Source organism: Choloepus didactylus, chromosome 16 (assembly GCF_015220235.1).
Source record: "Choloepus didactylus isolate mChoDid1 chromosome 16, mChoDid1.pri, whole genome shotgun sequence".
Classification (NCBI taxonomy): Eukaryota; Metazoa; Chordata; class Mammalia; order Pilosa; family Megalonychidae; genus Choloepus; species Choloepus didactylus.
The window spans coordinates 65,313,687-65,334,587 of record NC_051322.1 but is presented as its reverse complement, the minus strand read 5'-3'; the positions used below and the strand labels follow the sequence as shown (position 1 = coordinate 65,334,587).

The 20,901-nt window shown below is 44.4% G+C and overlaps 2 protein-coding genes across 8 annotated transcripts in view; one reads left to right on the top strand and one right to left on the bottom strand.

Moving 5' to 3' along the window:
• LOC119511642 overlaps positions 1-13,411 on the bottom strand; it is a 75,886-nt gene extending 62,475 nt beyond the window's left edge. For all 5 annotated transcript variants that reach the window (XM_037806147.1, XM_037806146.1, XM_037806149.1 and 2 more), the window contains exons 1-2: positions 12,809-13,411; positions 11,158-11,322 (exon numbers count right to left, since the gene is read on the bottom strand). In XM_037806147.1, coding sequence (XP_037662075.1) covers positions 11,263-11,322; positions 12,809-13,384 — 636 coding nt within the window. In that variant the 5' untranslated portion in view covers positions 13,385-13,411 and the 3' untranslated portion in view covers positions 11,158-11,262. The remainder of the gene's footprint in view (positions 1-11,157; positions 11,323-12,808) is intronic.
• A 97-nt stretch (positions 13,412-13,508) lies between these two features.
• ZBTB14 (zinc finger and BTB domain containing 14) lies at positions 13,509-20,444 on the top strand. 3 transcript variants are annotated; one of them, XM_037806143.1, is made up of 3 exons: positions 13,509-13,647; positions 16,004-16,087; positions 17,231-20,444. In XM_037806143.1, exons 2-3 carry the CDS (start codon positions 16,085-16,087, stop codon positions 18,575-18,577), a joined length of 1,350 nt encoding a protein of 449 aa, XP_037662071.1. In that variant the 5' UTR covers positions 13,509-13,647; positions 16,004-16,084; the 3' UTR covers positions 18,578-20,444. The 3 variants fall into 3 exon arrangements, with proteins under 3 accessions (XP_037662071.1, XP_037662070.1, XP_037662072.1); XM_037806142.1 differs by lacking the exon at positions 13,509-13,647 and adding an exon at positions 15,257-15,910; XM_037806144.1 differs by lacking the exon at positions 13,509-13,647 and adding an exon at positions 15,257-15,914.
• The last annotated feature ends 457 nt before the right edge of the window (positions 20,445-20,901 follow it).

Here is a 20,901-nt window from a genome sequence, read left to right as displayed (position 1 = left end):
CCCCTACAGAAGTCTGGGGGTGGGGGTGCAACGGTGAGAGGCGGGGAAGGGAGAGGCACACATACCGGAGATCAGGAGCCCCTCCCACCCCCCAGAGACTCGCAGGCGCATGGCAGGCAGAGAACTGGCAGGCAGGACCCACATCCCACTTGTGGTTGCCCTTGAGCAGACTCCCTGCCTACCTGCTTGGGGCCCACGTTGCAGCCCAAGGACTGGGATTCCCCAGAGCACACAGAGATCTGGTGCACTGATTGGTTCCCCACCTGGTTTGGACTCTGCCCTCTGCCTAGAAGTTCAGGGAAGACCTACTTGAGAGCACCACCTGCTGGCAGGTTAGGGAAACTGCACTCCAGCAAGCTGTACCTCAAGAGTGCCACGTACAGGTAGGATTGGGAAACTGCACTCCAGCAAACCAAGTTATATATAAAGGCTCAATTAATTCTGTACTTCCAAAAATAACCCTATCAAGATAAGCAAATGCCCAGAAGCCAGCAGAAAATTACAAAGTACTTGAAAGATACAGAAGATATGGACAAGTCAAATGAACAAATTAAAAAGCCAGAATAGACAGAAAATTTGGAGCAATTAATCAAAGAAGAAAACACAAATATCAACATTATGGCTCAGGATATAAAGGACTTGAAGATGCTAGAAGAACATAAAGAAGAATTTGCAAGAGTAAATAAAAAAATAGCAGATCTTATAGAAATAAAAGATACTGTTGATCAAACTAAAAATATTCTTGAGACACATACACCAAATTTGAAGATGTAGAGGAACAAATTAGCAACCTCAAAGATAGGGTGATGAAAAGTGAAAGCACAAAAGAACGAATGGTGGGAAAAATAAAAAAATTCAAAATGGATCTCAGGGAAATGATGGAAACATGAAGTGCACAAATATTAGAATTATTGGTGTTCCAGAAGGTGAAGAGAAATGTAAATGGCTAGGAAGAGCATTCAAAGACAATCTTGGGGAATACTTCCCAACCTTTCTAAATGACATAAATATGCAAATTAAAGACAACAACAAACTCCAAAAGGAATAAATCCAAATAAACCTACTCCAAGACATATACTGATTAGATTGTCAAATGCTGAAGAGGAGAAACTTCTGAAAGCAGCAAGAGAGAAGAGATTCACCACATACAAGGGAAATAACGTAAGACTAAGTACTGACTACTAGGCGGGCACCATGGAGGCAAGAAGGCAGTGGTATGATATATTTCAGATTCTGAAAGAGAAAAATTGCCACCCAAGAATTCTTTATCCAGCAAAGCTCTCCTTCAAAATTGAGGGATAGTTTAAAATTTTCACAAACGCTGAGAGAACTTGTTAACAAGAGACCTGCCATGCAAGAAATACTAAAGGGAGTTCTACCAGCTGAGAAAAAAAGAATAGAGAGAGAGGTATGGAGAAGTGCATACTCTGAAGAGTTATTAGTAAGAGTAATTTAAAGGAAAAAAAGAGAGAGGGAAAAAAATAGATCTAACAACTAAAAACCAAAGGACAAGACGGCTGATTCAAGAACTCCCTTCACAGTAGTAACTTTGAATGTGAACGGATTAAACTCTCCAATTAAAAGATACAGATTGGTAAAATGGATTAAAAAATATAACCCAGTGATATGCTGTTTGCAAGAGACTCATCTTAGACCCTGTGACACGAAGAGACTGAAAGTAAAAGGATGTAAAAAAATATTCCACGCAAACTACAATCAAAAGAAAGCTGGGGTAGCTATACTAACGCTGGACAAAATAGATGTTAAATGCAAAAATGTCATAAAAGATAAAGAAGGACCTATATATTAATAAAAGGGATAATTCACCAAGAAGAAATAACAATTATAAATTTTTATGCACCCAGTCAAGGAGCTCCAAAAAATACAAGACAAATGTTGATTAAACTGAAGGGAGAAATAGACATGACTACAAGTTGGAGACTTCAATATACCACTCTCTTCTACAGATAGAACAACTAGAAGAGGACCAATAAGTCTTAATAAATTTAAAAAGATTGAAATTATTCAAAGCATATTCTTGGACCACAATGGAATGCAACTAGAAATCAACAACCACCAAAGCACCAGATCTTTCACAAATATATGGAAGCTAAACAACATACTCCTAAACAACCAATGGGTCAAAGAAGAAATTTCAAGAGAAATTGGCAAATATCTAGAGATGAATGAGAATGAGAATGAAACATATCAAAACCTGTGGGATGCAGCAAAGGCAGTGCTGAGAGGGAAGTTTATAGCTCTAAATGCATATATCAAAAAGCAAGAAAGAGCTAAAACCAAAGACCTAACTGAACAACTGAAGAGGCTAGAGAATGATCTTCAAACTACCCCTAAAGCAAGTAGACAAAAAGAAATAACAAAGATTAAAGCAGAAATAAATTAGCTGGAGAACAAACAAACGATAGAGAGAGTAAATAAATAAATAAAACCAAAAGTTGGTTCTTTGTGAAGATCAACAAGATAGACACATCCTTAGCTAGACTGACAAAATCAAAAAGAAAAAAGACCCAAATAAACAGAATCAGAGATGAGAAGGGGATAATTACTACAGACCCCGAAGAAATAAAAAAAAATCATAAGAGGATACTATGAACAACTGTATGCCGACAAGCTAGACAATTTAGAGGAAATGGACAATTCCTGGAAACACATGAAAAACCTAGATTGACCCAAGAAGAATCAGAAGACCTCAACAGACCAACGACAAGCAAAGAGATCCAATCAGTCATCAAAAATCGACCTACAAATAAAAATCCAGGGCCAGATGGCTTCACAGGGGAATTTTATCCAATTTCCCAAAAAGAATTGACACCACTCCTGCACAAACTCCTTCAAAAAATTGAAGAAAAAGGAACACTGTCTAACTTATTTTATGAAGCTAATATCACTGTGATACCAAAACCAGATAAAGACACTATAAAAAAAGGAAAACTATAGACCAATATCCTAATGAATATAGATACAAAAATCCTAAACAAAATACTTGCAAATCAAATCCAAAGGCACATTAAAAGAATTATATACCACGACCAAGTAGGGTTAATTCCTGGTATGCAAGGGTGGTTCATCATAAGAAAATCAATTAATGTAATTCAACACATTAACAAATCAAAAGGGAATAGTCAAATGATCATCTTGAAAGACGCTGAAAAAGCATCCAACAAAATTCAACATCCCTTTTTGATAAAAACACTTCTAAAGGTAGGAATTGAAGGAAACTTCCTCAATATGATAAAGGGCATATATGAAAAACCCACAGCCAGCATAGTACTCAATGGTGAGAGGTTGAAAGCCTTCCCCCTAAGATCAGGAATGAGACAAGGATGCCCACTATCACCTCTATTATTCAACGATGCTAGAAGTTCTAGCCAGAGCAATTCACCAAGAAAAAGATATCAAAGGTATCCAAATTGGAAAGGAAGAAGTCAAACTATCATTATTTGCAGATGATATGATCTTATACTTGAAAAATCCTGAGAATCTGACCACAAAGCTACTTGAACTAATAAACAAATTCAGCAGAGTGGCAGGACATAAGATTATTGCACATAAATCACTAATGTTCCTATACACTAATAATGACCTAACTGAAGAGGCAGTCAAAAGCAACAACAAAAAAATCAAGTACCTAGGAATAAATTTAACCAAGGATGTAAAAGACCTCTACCCAGAAAATTACAAAATTTTACTAAAAGAAATAAAAAAGGACCTAAATAGGTGGAAAAATATTCCATGCTCTCAGATAGGAAGACTAAATATTGTTAAGATGTCAATTCTACCCAAACTGATCTACAGATTCAACACAATCCCAATCCAAATTCTAACAACCTACTTTGCAGACTTGGAAAAGCTAGTTATCAAATTTATTTGGAAGTGAAAGGGGTGTCAAATTGCCAAAAACATCCTAAAAAAGAAGAACAAAGTGGGAAGACTTACACTTACGGACTTTGAAGCCTATTATAAAGCTACAGTAGTCAAAACAGCATGGTACTGGCATAAAGAAAAACATATTGATCAATGGAATTGAATTGAGAGTTTGGAAATAGGCCCGCAGGTTTACAGTCAACTGATTTTTGATAAGGCCCCAAATCCACTGAACTGGGACAGAACACTCCGTTCAACAAATGGGGCTGGGAGAACTGGATAGCCATAACAAAAAGAATGAAAGAGAACTCCTATCTCACACCTTACAAAACTTAACTCAAAGTGGATCAAAGACCTCAATATAAGAGATAGTACCATAAAACTCTTAGAAGATAATGTAGGGAAACATCTTCAAGACCTAGTATTAGGAGGTCGCTTCTTAGACCTTACACCCAAAGCAAAATCAGTGAAAGAAATAATAGGTAAATGGGAGCTCCTCAAAATCAAAAGCTTCTTTACCTCAAAGGATTTTGTCAAAAAGGTGAAGAGGCAGCCAATGCAACGGGAGAAAATATTTGGAAGCCATATATCTGATAAGAGACTGATATCCAGCATGTATAAAAAAATCCTACAGCTCAATGACAATAGTAAAAACAGCCCAATTATAAAATGGGCAAAAGAAATGAAAAGACATTTCTCTGAAGAGGATATACAAATGGCTAAAACATACATGAAAAAAATGTTCACCTTCACTAGCTATTAGGGAAATGCAAATCAAGACCACAATGTGGTATCATCTCACACCAATAAGAATGGCTGCCATCAAACAAACAGGAAATTACAAATGCTGGAGAGGTAGTGGAGAAATTGTAACTCTTATTCATTGCTGGTGGACTGTATAATGGTACAGCAGCGACTCTGGAAGACAGTTTGGCAGTTCCTCAGAAAACCACATATCAAATTACCCTACGATCCAGCAATTCCACTTCTTGGTATATACCCAGAAGATCTGAAAGCAGTGACACGAACAGACATTTGCACACTGATGTTCACAGAAGTATTGTTCACAATTGCCAAGAGATGGAAACAACTCAATTGTCCTTCAACAGACAAGTGGGTAAACAAAATGTGGTATATACATATGTTGGTATGCTATGCAGCAGTAAGGAATGAGGTCCTGAAACATATGGCAACACGGATGAACCTTGAAGACATAATGTTGAGTGAAGTAAGTCAGACACAAAAGGAAAGATACTGTGTGAATGATGTAAAATCAGTGTCTTATAATGTAGAATTTAGGGGACCTAGAGATATACAGAAGCTAGTGAATGGAGAATGATTACCTAATACGTACAGATCCATTAACAAGGTTGAACTTAAAGGTATGGGAATGGACAGGGGTGGTGATTGTTCCTAAATGGGATTCTAAGTATCAGTGCCATACTGAAGGCGAAGATGATTGGAAGGGGTTGTTTAAACGCATGCATCCTACAGATTAGCACTACAAATATAAATAAGGCTTAATTGAGCAACTTCTAAGGTTTGACACTGATATAAAGAGTTAAGAGTGGTCTATGCAAAAAGCTACCAATTGCATATTATAGACTATATTTAATAGGAATACCTTACCAATACCACACGAATACTAGGGATATATAATTAGGGGCTGATAAGAGCTTTAGGGTGTTTTGGGTTATGATAACTGTTTAAAATTGAGATTGATGATAATTACACAACTAAGTGAAGATAATGTGAGACACTGCTTGTTTATCTTGAACAGAATGGATGCTACGTGAAATTAGGAATCCCCTCCTTAATAAGTCAAGCCCTTGATCTTGAGGCTTCCTCTTGAGAAACTTATGGCTGTAAAGGGGAGGCTAAGCCTACCTATAATTATGCCTAAGAATCACCTCCAGAAAACCTCTCCTGTTGCTCAGATGTGGCCTCTCTCTCTCTAAGCCCAACTCTGCAAATAAATTCACTACCCTCCCCCCAATGTGGGCATGACTCCCAGGGGAGGGAATCTCCCCGGCAACATGGGACATGACTCCCAGGAATGAGCCTGGCATAGGCATCAAGAGATTGAGAATTTTCCTGACCAGTGAGGGGAAAAGAAAGGTAACAAAATAAGGTTTCAGTGGCTAAGAGATTTCTAATAGAGTCATGAGGCTATCGTGGAGGTTATGATATTCCAAATGGCCATAGTAAGCCAAGCCCTAAACAACAGTATTCCCAAAAGTACTAAAGAATACCTACATCCCTATGTGAGACTCTATAAATGTTTCACTCACTAAATTTATTTTTCAGAAACTTAAATACACCAGAGTGTGCCTATGACACATAAGTCACAAAACCCAGAAGCCAACAGCCTCTTCAAGAACATCAACTAGATGCATCCCCCTTCCCCATAATGTTGACACCCCTTTTCAATATGAACAAGTTAGGGTGGTCACTGTGCAGATATCCCCAAAGATTAAAAAAGTGCTCAAACAAGAGGGAGGGGTAGCAACAAACAAGATATCGTGCAGAACCATCTGTAAACCAGGCCCGAGTCTTCTCTTCCTCAGTCAACTGACTGTAAGGAACTCCCCAAGATGCCATAGCTATGGGCTGGGAAAGAGAAGGTAAGGTGGAAGGAGTGGGGGCCATGGGCATTTGGGCCACTTCCTCATGTAACTTACTTGTACCTTCAGGGCCTGGTCGAGCTCTATCTCGTATATACCATTTCCATTTTATGATGGAGTGCTGCTGTGCACGCCCAACTTTATGGCCATGACCCAGCTCATGATAGGTAACTCAGGTCTCATGGTAACTTGGTGGCCCATGGTTAAGCATTCTGTCTCTACTAAGGCCCAGTAGCAGGCCAACAGCTGTTTCTCAAATGCAGAGTAGTTATCTGCAGAGGACGGTAAAGCTTTACTCCAAAATCCTAAAGGCCTGCGTTGTGATTCTCCTATAGGAGCCTGCCAAAGGCTCCAAACAGTATCTCTGTTTGCCACTGACACTTCCAACACCATTGGGTCAGCTGCATCGTATGGTCCAAGCAGCAGAGCAGCTTGCACAGCAGCCTGGACCTGTCTCAGAGCCTCATCTTGTTCCGGTCCCCACTCAAAACTAGAAGCTTTTCTAGTCACTCGGTAAATGGGCCGGAGTAGCACACCTAAATGAGGAATATGTTGTCTTCAAAACCCAAAGAGGCCAACTAAGCGTTGTGCCTCTTTTTTGGTTGTACGAGGGGCCAGATGCAACAGCTTATCCTTCACCTTAGAAGGAATATCTCGACAGGCCCACACCACTGGACACCTAGAAATTTTACTGAGATGGAAGGCCCCTGTATTTTTGTTGGATTTATCTCCCATCCTCTGCCATGCAAATACCTTACCAACAAATCTAGAGTAGTTGCTACTTCTTGCTCACTAGGCCCAATCAACATATCATCAATATAATGAACCAGTGTGATGTCTTGTGGGAGGGAGAAACGATCAAGATCCCTGTGGACAATATTATGATATAGGGCTGGAGATTTGATATAACCCTGAGGCAGCACAGTGAATGTAAACTGCTGGCCTTGCCAGCTGAATGCAAACTGTTTCTGGTGGTCCTTACTGACAGCGATTGAGAGAAAAGCATTTGCCAGATCAATAGCTGCATACCAGGTACCAGGGGATGTGTTGATTTGCTCAAGCAATGATACCACATCTGGAACAGCAGCTGCAATTGGAGTCACCACCTGGTTAAGCTTACGACAATCCACAGTCATCCTCCAAGACCCATCTGTTTTCTGCACAGGCCAAATAGGAGAGTTGAATGGGGATGTGGTGGGAATCACCACCCCTGCATCCTTGAAGTCTTTAAGAGTGGCACTAATCTCTGCAATCCCTCCAGGAATCCGGTATTGCTTCTGGTTCACTATTTTGCTAGGCAGGGGCAGTTCTAGTGGCTTCCACTTAGCCTTTCTCACCATAATAGCCCTCACTCCAGGAGTCAGGGAACCAATGTGAGGATTCTGCCAGTTGCTGAGTATGTCTATTCCAATTATGCATTTCGGCACTGGGGAAATAACCACAGAATGGGTCCGGGGAACCACTGGACCCACTGTGAGATGGACCTGAGCTAAAACGCCATCAATCACCTGACCTCCATAAGCCCCAACTCTGGTGGACCAGAGTGACGTTTTGGGTCTCTGGGAATTAATGTCACTTCTGACCCAGTGTCTAATAATCCATGAAATATCTGATCATTTCCTTTTCCCCAATGCACACTCACCCTGGTAAAAGGCCATAGGTCCCCCTGGGGAAGGCTGGGAGGAAGATTAACAGTATAAATTTTTGGCAGTGTAACAGGGTCCTTCCCCAAGGGTACCTGGCCTTCCCTTCATTCAAGGGGCTCTGGATCTGTAAACTGTCTCAAGTCTGGGAATTGATTAAGGGGCCGTCACTCTCTGTTTTTGTAATTCAAGGGAGACTTTTGTTCACGTGACCTAGAATTCTTCTGCCTATATAGTTCAAACAAGAATTTAGTCGATTGTCCATCAATTTTACTACTTGGTACTCCATGATCCACTAGCTAACGCCGTAAGTCTCTGCGAGTCAGATTTTTGATTGCTGCTTTGAGCCTGTTTTCCATTATGGTAGCCATGCCCACCTTGTCTGTGGCGATTAACTGCAGCCACTTGGCTTCTACCGACTCGGGACCTGATTATCCCCATTGTGTTTAAGGATTCCAGCTCAGTGACAGCAGTTCCCACAGTAATATCTGACCTACAGAGAAGGGCAACTACAGAGCTCTTCAGGGATGATGGAGCTAGTCTCACAAATTTATTCCTTACATTCCTGGTAAAAGGTGTGTCCTCTGGACATTCCAGGGCTGTGTGAGCAGGTCTTCCATGATAAATCCACTCTTAACATTCCAATCTCTCTAAGCCTTTGAATCCCCTCCTCCATATTGTACCAGGGCAGTTCTGGCATTTCAACCTCTGGTAATGCTGGCCACCTTTTGATCCATGTTTCAGCCACCCAAACAAACTGTTAACACCCTTTGTAACTCCTCGAGCTACAACACTGAATGCAGAATCTCTGCTTAGTGGGCCCATATTGGTAAATTCAGCCTGATCCAACCTTATATTCCTTCCACCATTATCCCACACTCTTAATATCCATTCCCACACATATTCCCCTGGTTTCTGTCTGTATAAGTTGGAAAACTCATACAGTTTTTTGGAGTATAGCGTACTTCCTCATGGGTCACACTTTGTATCTCACCCTTTGGGGCTTGTTGGGACTTGAGCCAACACTGGTGGTGGGGGTGGGTCATGAAAAGAGTTAGAATTATCTCTCAAGCCATTCACCTCAGGACATTCTGTTGCATTTTCATCTCTTAAAACAGGATTAATCTCTCCAGACAAAGGAGTGAGGGCTGCTTCCTCAGGGGAGGTGATTACAGGATTAGCAGGCACTAAAGGGTTAATCTCCTTAGGTGGGGGTTGGGTGGCAGGCTCCTTAGGGCAGATTGGAGGCAGAGAAGCTGTTTCCCCAGGACAGCTTCTACAGGTAAATCTAACAATGACCCAGCAGAATCCAGGGTTCCAATGTCCTCACTGTCACTATTATCAATCCATATGTCCCCATCCCAAGTTTCCGGATCCCATTCTTTTCCAATCAATGCCTTTACTTAAACAGCAGACACCCTGAGAGGTTGAGATTTTAGTTTACGTTGTAAATTTGCTACTCGCACAATGAGAGACTGCGTCTGATTTTCAGAACCTTCCAGTCTGTGGGCACAGGAAATAAGATTTTCTTTCAGGGCACACATGGAAACCTTTACATCTGTCATATGGCGTTTAAGTTTTGAATTTGAAGCCTTTAGCTCATCCCTTTCTCTTACAACTTTATCCAAAGTATCTAAGAGCAGCCAGCCAACATCATTATACCTCTTAATACTGCAAAACTCTGTGAAGGTGTCTAAAACACTGTCACCCAGAGCCTTGCTTCGTACTAGAGTATGATTAGGAGAATCAAATGGTGCTATTTTGCGTATTTCCTTTGCCAACTCATGCCATGGACTGTCAGTGCCCTCTTGATTATTGGAAATAGAGTCATTAGTGCTTCTGAATCTAATCAGAGTAGAAAACAAATTGTAAAAGCCCATTTTAAGATTCTGTTTCTCCAGAACCACTTCCGGTACCAAGTTGTATTAGTTCGGGTTCTCTAGGGAAACAGAATCAATGAGAGGTGTCTCTGATTATCAAATTGTAAAAGTGACCCACGCAATTGTGGGTATGCATGAGTCCAAATTCTGTAGAGCCGTCAACAAACTGTCAACTCCAAGGAAGATGTCCAATGAACTCCTCAGGAAATGAACTGGGATCTTCAACGAACGTGTTCGATGAACTCCTCAGGAAACGAACCGGCAACTTCGACAAACTCCTCAGGAAACGCTTCACTGGGCAGCCAAAGAAGAAGTGAAGGTCCTCTATCTGCCTCGCTTATAAGTCTTCAACTGATTAATTGGATTAAATCCAGCCAATTGCATTCTCTCATTGTGGAAGGCACGCCCTTTGGTGAGTCATCAGTCACAGCTGCAGTCAATTGACTGATGATTTAATAAACCAGCCTGTTGGTTTATTAACCAGCCTCAAACGTCCTCACAGCAATTGTTAGGCCAGTTTTTGCTTGACCAGACAGCTGGGTCACCTGGCCAAGTTGACATATGAACCTAACCATCACACCACTTTCCTGTTTATATGTAATATTTCACAATTAAAAAAAAAAAAAAGCATCTACTCCGAGCCGGCCCCTCTCGGCCTGCCCACATTCTACTGGTCGAAGCTATAGAGCTGCAGGTCAATGACATGGAGAAATCAACTCTACACACTTATAAAACCCCCAAATAACCCTAACATTTCCAAATGCCCCTTAGGGGCTGCCCAGTAACTTTCCCAGGCCCTTATACCGCAGACTCCATATCACAGGCCCACACCCCAGATCTCAGGCTCTACACTCCAGGCCCCCCAATCTTCAGGGTCCTTGGAAGCCGGTTCCACTCAGGAGGCAGCAAGGCTGAGCCATGGGTGTCCCAATGTGCTCTGAGTGTCACCCAGACTCGTCAAGGGACCAGGAGTGCACAGTGAATGACTGCCATACCTCGTGGGAGAGGGAAAGAACTTCCTTCATGGGCCTCAGGTCTGCATTCTGGAAGGCCCTGAATAGTCAACCCCACAACGTTCCCCTATAACTCCCTCCTGCCAGTTCTGAGTTCTAGGTTGCCACTTACCTGTTGGCTGGTATTTATTGAGGGCCTAGTGACTGCTGACGCTGGCAACACAGGAGAGGTCACCAGTCTGGATCAGGTCCTCTCTCCTTCGCACAGAATTGCCCTTTAATTTAGACTCATCCCCAGGACTTCCTGTGACCTAGCAAGGGACAGCCAGGCAGGACCCTAGTGTCACAAGCATAAAACAAATAAGAGAAGAGGGTTAATTGATGCAAAACCAAGATATCAGAAATCTGCCATTTGAGAAATGCATACTAGTGTTGGAGAACCCCATTGAACTATTTAAATTTTATCAGATGACTCAAATTGACCTAGCCATATGCAAAAAGGATGTCCTTACACAGTCGGCAAATAATAAATATATGCAGAAGAAGTGAAGAGATGCATCCAGTTACTGGTCTGGGAGAAGGGGGGGGCCAAGCAGGGCAGATAATGAACTGTGGAGTTGTAGCTGCATCCCCCACACTAACTATAGGGACAGTGCTCTTGCTTGGTAGCATAACCCTATGATATTAGCTTATGATTATCCCCTTACGAGCACAAAACCTAGACAAGACGGAAGTGTAATTTTAAGATCCATGTAAATAAGAATAAAATAAACAGGCATGTGGTGTCAAGTATGATGAGCTATAAATCCTACAGAAAACTTTGTTCTGATCCTGCACCTGCGGCTAAATTCTTTATCTGTCCAGAGTGGGCAAGTCATTCAACACCACTGAGCTAGTAACTGGGCATTATTTCAACGAATCCTTACACATGCCCTTTTGGATGCTTTCCGTATCTCCAACTTAGAGAATAAGAAACTAAGGTTTAGAAAAATTAAACAATTCATCCAATATTTGAACCAAGTACATATAACTCTAGAACGGATCCATTCTATCCTGCCTCATTTATTAGACTTACCAATGTGCTTCTGTGAGCATCAAAAAGGATGTGTATAAAAGCACCTTGTGAAACGTTAAACAAGTGTCAATACCAGAAAATCTACTGAGGCCACATAGAATTTCTTTTAAGAAATTCGTGCAGCCAATCATAATATTCTTTCCTAAGTGTTTATTCACACAATCTCATGAGGAAGGTCCTGCTCTAAACTCTAGATGTTTAATCCCGCCGGTGTTTTTGCTAAACACGTTTTGAACAAGCGGGACCAACCAACCTGAGCGTTTCTAAAGGGATGAGTACTTGCTGCCCAGAACCCCGGTTTAGGTGAGAGGAACACGCGGAGCGGTAGGGACTTCAGAGGTCCCGAGGCCGGCACAGGCCCAGCCACCGCATCAGAGGGAACGCGACTTTGTGTGCACAGCAACGGAGCCATTACTTTGGCTGAACCGGGATCTAAGAACCATGCCGAGTAATTAGAGCGCTCCCGGGAACCTTTAAATGAAATAAACTCTAGGCTCAAGACTATCAGAACGGGCTACCGCCTTCAGTCCCCTGATATTTCTTTGCGAGTGTCCGCGTAACAGCGGGAGCGTGGGCGCGAGCTGGGCTAGATACAGAGCTTAAAGGACAACCGCTTTCTCCTGGGTGACTGGGAGTGCCCCTGACCCTGCCAATGAAAGCGGTCACATTTTTTTCATTTCTTCCGCAAGCCTTTATTCAGCGCCTACCATTCCCCGGATAAAAGTAACGATGCCGCAGCTACACCAACCGAGATTGCACGGCCGCGAGCGCGCGTCTTGGGGTTGCCGGTGCGCGCGGAGGCAGAGGGCGCAGGGAGCGCCCCAGGAGCCGCGACGCAGCCTGTTACTCGCAGGATCCGGCCCGCGCGCGCCCAGCCTGAACCCCAGCGCGCACGCGGGGGCGGCCCCCGCGCACTTGCAAGGGAGCTCCGTTCCCCGCATCCGGGAGACTGCGCCTGCACCGGATCCGCGAGTCCGCCACCCGAGCCCTCGGCGGCAGGCGCGGGCGGGAGCCGGCAGCGGGGGCGGGAGCTCGCGGTGGGGCGGGAACGCGCGACGGTGCTCGTGCCTTTTCTCGGTTCCTCCGAGGCTCCGCCCCGCCCACTCCGTCTCCCGCGCGCGGGCTCCGCGCGCCCCGAGTCGCGCGCTTGCGCGCGCGTGCGCAAGCCAGGGCTCCGAGGGGGCGGACCATAGACTCCCAAGAAGGCGTCGGCAAGGTCCCGGATTAACCCTTTCGCCGCTCGCCCGCGGAGAGGCCCGATCTGGTTCCGTGCTTGCGCGAGCGGCGGCGCGCCTCCCCCCCCCACCCGGTCCGCACCGCGCATGCACGGGAGGGGGGGTGCCGGTGGGGGTGTTCGCGGCTGGCTAGGCAGTCCGTGCTCGTGCAGGAGGAGGGCTGCTACCATCAGAGACGTGCACGATTCCCCCCACCCCGCCCCCTCCCCAAACTCTAAAAAAAAAAAAAAAAATCCAAAATACACTGCCATCCCCCCCGTGCCCCCGCGCCCCGCGTCCATCCTGTGCCCAGCCTGCGCGTAGTGAGCGCGGGAAGCCCACGGGGAGTGGCTGTGGCTGTGCCAGGCTGCAGGTAAGCGCGGGCCGGGGTGCGGAGGGGACGAGGGCCGTCGGTGAGGCGGGCGCGGGGGCGCGGGGGCGGCCGGCATCTGGCGCGGCGGGGCCCGGAGAACGCGCGTTCTCGCCGCGCTCTGGGGCACCAGCAGCTCCAGGACGTGCGAGCGGCCGCCAGCGGCGCGGGCCAAGCGAGGACGGCGTGGGCTGGGTGGGCCGGAGCGCACGGGAGCCGCGCGGCGGCGGGCTCGGGGAGCGGCCAGGCGGTCCCGGCGCGCGCTCTCGCCCAGCCTCGGCGGCGAGTTCATGGCTGCCCCGCTCGCACCGCCGCAGTGCGCCGCCGTGGGGGTGGGGACGGCCCCGAGCCCCGCGCGGCGGGGCCCGCCCGGCGCCGCCCCTTGGAGCCACGGGGCCCTGCTGGCGCTCCGACCAGCCGCGGGAGGGAGCGAGGACCCCCACGCACGCAGCCGGGCGACGCCCGCAGAGCTCGGGAGCCGTCCGGGCCGCGCGCCGCCCCCGCCCGCGGCCGTGGCCGCGGGAGGGCGGGGAGGGCCCGGCGCGAGCCGGCCGGGAGTGCGCGGGGCCGAGCTCGGGGCCGCGGCGGAGCGGGGCGCGGCGCACGCCCGCTCGCCGCTGCCGCGGGCCGGCGTTTAGGTCTCGGTCCCTGCCGCCCTCGCTCGTTCCGAGTCGAGGCGGTGCGGGGCTGGGGGCCTCCAGACGCCTGATTGTGAAAGAGAAAGCGAACCCTTTCTCCACCCGGCCGAGAATGCTGGAGCTTTTGTTTTCCGAGCGGCCTGCTGCACTCTTCCACCTCGAGGACCAGAAACCTTCGAGCGAGGGCTGATTAGGTTTTGCAGGCACCTCGGGTTCTGCGCTTGGTTCCCGCCTCCTCCCCACGCTGAAATTGGGAGCTCTCTGCGGGGAAGTGGTTGCAGCCGCCATTGCCAGGCTGCAGCTGCTTATGCACGCTGAGCGGTTGCAGGAACCCTGTTCCTTGCTCTGAAGCGTAGAGTCTCAGCGGTTTGGCGATCGCGGAGGAAGGGGCAGCTTTATTATGAAAGTGTGGTCGGGCTGCATACACCTAGACAAATCCTGGCAGCGGGGACCATCCAGTTCGACTCACCTGAACTTAGCAAATGGAACAGGTCATAAGTAAAAATGCACCGATGAACATACGGTTCCTCCTTTCCGGTCCTTAGCGATCTTGACGTGGAGAGCGGTGGTAAAATACACACTGGCCAAGAAAAGGAAAATTTATTTTTAAGCCTACTGATCTGTTGCCATGGTTACTGGATGGCCACCATTCTCTTTAGTCCCCTGCACTTCCTATCCCACAAGCCCTAGGGAGAGTGACTGACACAGGAGGCAATGACACAAAGATTTTTTTTTTCTGGGGGTGACCATAGGCCGAGGTGCATCTAGGGACCAGGGAGGCGGAGACACAAAAAGTTAAAGTTGGAAGCATCCTTAGAAATAGTTTTGCCCAACTCGCACACTGCAGCTGAAAAAACCCCTCGCTACTCTAGACAGCCTCTTGGTGTGTTCACCTTTCTATAGTGGGAACTTTTTATGGTTTTGGGGGTGCTGGTTTTGATACAAGACAGTATTCCAGCCCAGTCACGTGCTGCCAGCACAGCAGACCCCTTAGTTGCATTTTATCACTGTTCAATAGATGAAACTTAAGGTTTTCAGGATATTGGAATGTAGGATAGAGTCCTTCTGGTGAGTTGAGACTCGAAAACTAAAAATTCATTGAGTCTCCTTGTAGGGACAGAGGTAAAAATGCCTAGATTTCTCAAATGCAAGTTTAGAAGACCCAGGTAGTTTGATGTGCACTGCATCACACAGAGTTGGGGGAATGGGAGTGGGGGGCAACTCCTGTATCCTCTCCTCCCATGTTAATTGTTGGGTGTGTGTGCTTCCTTGACTTTTTCTATATTTATATAAAATTATATACTTGTACGTGCCTAGAGAAGAATGCAGAAGGCTACCTACCCAGCAGTAAATGGTGGGGGTTGGAGACGCTTATTGGCATTTCTTCATCTGTATTGCTACCAACATCTGTACATATGTGGACGCCGACTTTGTTTGCGAACCACTGAGTTCTGGGACCCAACCTTCCAATTCCCAGCTTACAACCCTTCCACGCCCAGGTGCTACAGCCCTTACCTGTTCTAGTTCCCACCTGCTGAAGGCTGGACCTGCTGTTGCCAGCTGCCTTCCTCCTGGCTCCCGTTCCCAGTATGAAAATGGGTATTTGAACAAGTGGCAGGACCAGAAAGGAAGGTTTTTTTTTTCAATCAATTCTTGAAACATTCTTCGTTTAGAATTCGGGATAGAAGAAAATCCTATCTCACTTTTGTCTTCTTTTGCAGGTCTGGCAAGCCCCTGATCAGAGTTACTCTGATCTGAAGAATTTGGTGTTCAAAGCATTAAGATAATAGCCTCAGTTGTTCATGGTAAATATAACTTAAGATATTTAGCCTTGAGAATGCAATTTGGTGTTTGTTTTCAATTATGTATGTCTCAATTTTGGTTATGCATTAGTAGTTTTGTTTCTTTGGGGAAAATGTTTATTTTCCTTGTATTTATATTTGGTTGAATAAAGGGAAAGCAGATTTTTTGAAAATAAAACATGGAACACATTATTTTTAAAAGATCAGATCCTTAGCTTGTTGACAGATGTCTTTTCTGCCAGTTCCAAATTTCGTTACCTTATAAAATACTCACAGCTCTTGGCAAGCATATCCAACTTGGTGACACCTTTATCTGGATGGCAGATACATCAGCATCCAGGGAGAACAAGGCCTTCTTGGCTGTCCTCCCGGAAGTCTTCAAATCCTCCAAGGGTCATATGAAACTTAACCCTCCCATTCAGAAATGGCCCATCACTGGTGTGGAAAAACTAGAAGGCAGCACTGAACAGAATATTTTGGCAAAAATGTCCCTTTCTTGTTCTGCAACAGTGATCTGTTTCATTTATCAAGGAAGTGTAATGCTGAGCTATGTTTTTTTTTTTTTTTGCTGAATCTCCCTTCATACATGGCAGTCTAGTAGACCCAATGGACAGGACGAGAGGCTCCTTGCCTTGAACCTGTTTCTTACACCTTGAGGTTGAGTTACTTGTCATCATTGGTTCTAATTGTCAGGGAGCGCAGATTTGGGGGATAGTCACCTGGATTAGAATCCCAGCTCTTCCACCAAATAAGTATAGAATATCGGGCAAGCTCGTAAGTCTTCAATAATATGGGGATAGGAATATCTGCCTCATAGAGTTATTTGCACATTAAATTAGTTAAGACACGTATAACCCATAGCTAGGTGCTTGGCAGGTTTCAGTAAAAGTGACTGCTATTACTATTATAATTATTACTACAACTAGGCAAATTCTCAGTAAACTGAAGATAAATAGAAATAACAATTTAGAAATCCAGAAGCTGGAGTTAGTCTTTTCTACTCCTATCTTAAACCAGACTCTTAACATTGACTCTCTGAAATCTTTTGTTACCAACAATCCATTAGAAAATGATAACCCAACTGTATTTCTGTATGAGAAAGTGTTATTTATAATTACCAAACTGTTTTTTTTTAAATTTCCATAGGAGTTTTTCATCAGTATGTCTGAAACCATTAAATATAATGACGATGATCATAAAACTCTGTTCCTGAAAACGCTAAATGAACAACGCCTGGAAGGAGAATTTTGCGATATTGCTATCGTGGTTGAAGATGTGAAATTCAGAGCACACAGATGTGTTCTCGCCGCCTGCAGCACCTACTTTAAAAAGCTCTTCAAGAAGCTTGAAGTTGATAGTTCTTCCGTAATAGAAATAGATTTTCTTCGTTCTGACATATTTGAAGAGGTCTTGAACTACATGTACACAGCAAAGATTTCTGTGAAAAAAGAAGACGTTAACCTAATGATGTCATCAGGGCAGATTCTTGGTATCCGATTTTTGGATAAACTCTGTTCTCAAAAGCGTGACGTGTCCAGTCCTGATGAAAACAACGGCCAATCCAAAAGTAAGTATTGCCTGAAAATAAACCGCCCCATCGGGGATGCTGCTGACACCCAGGATGACGACGTAGAAGAAATTGGGGATCAGGATGACAGTCCTTCTGACGACACCGTAGAAGGCACCCCCCCGAGTCAGGAGGACGGCAAGTCGCCCACGACCACGCTCAGGGTTCAGGAGGCGATTTTGAAAGAGCTGGGCAGTGAGGAAGTCCGGAAAGTAAATTGCTACGGCCAGGAAGTAGAATCCATGGAGACCCCAGAATCAAAAGACTTGGGGTCCCAGACCCCTCAAGCCTTAACGTTCAATGATGGGATGAGTGAAGTGAAGGATGAACAGACACCAGGCTGGACGACGGCTGCCAGTGACATGAAGTTTGAGTACCTGCTCTACGGCCACCATCGGGAGCAGATCGCCTGCCAGGCCTGTGGCAAGACATTTTCGGATGAAGGCAGGCTGAGGAAGCACGAGAAGCTGCACACGGCGGACAGGCCATTCGTCTGCGAAATGTGTACAAAAGGCTTTACCACGCAGGCCCACCTGAAAGAGCACCTCAAAATCCACACGGGGTATAAGCCCTACAGCTGTGAGGTGTGTGGCAAGTCGTTTATCCGTGCCCCGGACTTAAAGAAGCATGAGAGGGTTCACAGCAACGAGCGGCCCTTCGCGTGCCACATGTGCGACAAGGCCTTCAAGCACAAGTCCCACCTCAAAGACCACGAGAGACGACACAGAGGGGAAAAGCCTTTCGTGTGCGGCTCCTGCACCAAGGCCTTTGCCAAGGCGTCGGATCTGAAAAGGCACGAGAACAATATGCACAGTGAAAGGAAGCAGGTGACCCCCAGTGCCATGCAGAGCGAGACAGAGCAGCTGCAGGCGGCTGCCATGGCGGCCGAGGCCGAGCAGCAGTTGGAGACGATAGCCTGTAGCTAAGGTCCGGGACGGGGGACACTGCCCAAGAAGCGGACAGTGAGGTTACCTTGGTCCCAGCAAATGAGTGCCAGTCACTGTACTGTTGTGGAAACTTGCAGAACATTGTACTCGGTGGACTCGAGATAGTGCTTGGTTAGATATTTTTAAAAACTTTTCAAGGAAACATGTTCCTAGATTCTGACCAAACAGTTTTCACCGTCTTGTCTGGGGTCTAGTATTAATGTTGCCAGAAGACTTTTTTGTTGTTGTGTTTTCTTTTTTTTTTTTAAAGTAATTTTAATTTGAGAGTTCCTGTGTCCAGTTTAGAAGTGAGGGACTTCTGTTCCATTTTTAATACTCTCCACTTGCCACCCTGGTGAGTGTACTGTACAGAGTGATAACTGAGTAAATTGATCTCTTAATCATCACACTTATTTATGTGACTTGTGGTTGAAACAGCATTTTAATAACTTAATAAGGATACTTCAGATAGGTGCAGAAAATATTGGTGGGTGGTTTATCAAGAACACTGCACAGATATGAAAATCAGTTCTGAACATGCAATTAAGGTATTAAATTTATATTTTGTTTAATTTTGTATCACTATTTCTCACTGTTTGTGAGGAGACCTGATGGTTGCTTTGCTGAAGTGTTGCTTCATCTGTCTTGATTGCCCAGTACCTATCCTAAAACAGGTAGTCTCACATGTCACACAGGCTGAGCTAGCCCACAAGGATTTTGGGTAGTCTTACAGCCAAGTTCTTATGTTTCTCTTCTTTTCGGGCATTACCACCTCTGCAACAGAGTGAGGTTTGTGGAGTGGAATAGGAACCTGGCTCTTAGAGATAAGGTTTTCATGTGTGCCATGATTCCAAGATTTTGTCGATCGAAATAATTCTTAATTGATTTTGAAATTGCATTTTTATTTAGGATCAAAATTAGGACAAGAACAGATTTGCTTCTTCAAGTAACATTTGTCTAACTTAAGAGAATGGCCTTCAAGTTTTGGGCTCTCTGCAGCACATAATTTATCCATAAAGGAGATGCAGATGTTTAATTAAATTACTGAATTTAAGATCTCTATAAGTGTGTAAATAGTATAGAATTGTTGGTCATAGTATTTCACGTAAAAGTAGGCAGCTGCACTTTTTTTGCACATTGAATTCAGATAATTTCCAACAGCAACAGACAGCAGACTGTTTTAACCAGTATTAAAGATTGTCAGACCAAATGTTTATGTTTTTGAAGTATTTTTCATCACTGGTTACAATTTTAGTTGATTGCCTTTTCATAGCCATAAATCAGAATCACAATTCTGTTCCAGTTTTGGTGTACAAAGTTTTCTTTTAACCATTTCTTTAGGAATATATTGAAATGCCAACAATAGTTTGAATTATGTTCTGTAATAAAGTATTAATCCATTATGTTAGAATATGTAAAATTTTAGAAAAATGTCCATTTTTTAATTCATTTTCTTTTCCTAGAATTTTTTTTTTTAAGATACATTAAAGTAATTTCATTTCATAGCTTGTTTGTATTAACACCTGTAATTACTTTTGTGGGAGAAATTTTTTTTAAATTGGTGTATATGTTATGCCCAAGATTGTAGGATGAAGATGCTACTTTTTTTTTTTTTAATTATTTATTGGTAAAATGTTTAATTTAGTTTAAAATTAATTTAATTTCTTTTCTCAAAAGTTGTTTATTCTGTATGAAAAGTAGTCCTGTCACTGTGTTTATAGGCTATTCATAGAAGGGGAACTGGCTGCTGTTCCTAGGCTGTTTTAACCAAAGCAAGGGAAAAATAATTTAACATCCTGTCAATAGCTACTTTAACAAACCATTTTTTGAGCCTTTGTTTTTGTATATAAAAGAAAATATACTTGTATCATTCCTGTTTTCATTTTTGCAACCTTTCACACATCTAGGTTCTACCAGAATCTTATTTTCTATACTTAATCTTCATCATGGTTTTACAAAGAATTCAAAGGTAAGCATGTGGTAGTAACTGGATTGAAACCATATAATTTCAGTGGGACTCCCAAAAAAGAAAGGTTAATTTTTAGCAATTTATTTGTGCTATGCAAGTATCAGCCATTTGACCTGTTTTTCACATGGGAAGTATGTTTGTGTTGGAATTTCTACCACTACTGCTGGGTTCGCTTGTGTGTTAAGGGTGCAGGTCTTTGTTTTTCGTTTCTTGTGTTTTTTTTGGCAGCAAACTGATAACTTGGGTCTTAGTTATTAAAGCTGCGTTATTCCCCGCCAGCTGCCTTTATAATTCCCGGGATGCTGAAGCTATCGGGTTAGATTCTTCAAGGGTACCTCCAATACCACAGGGAGTT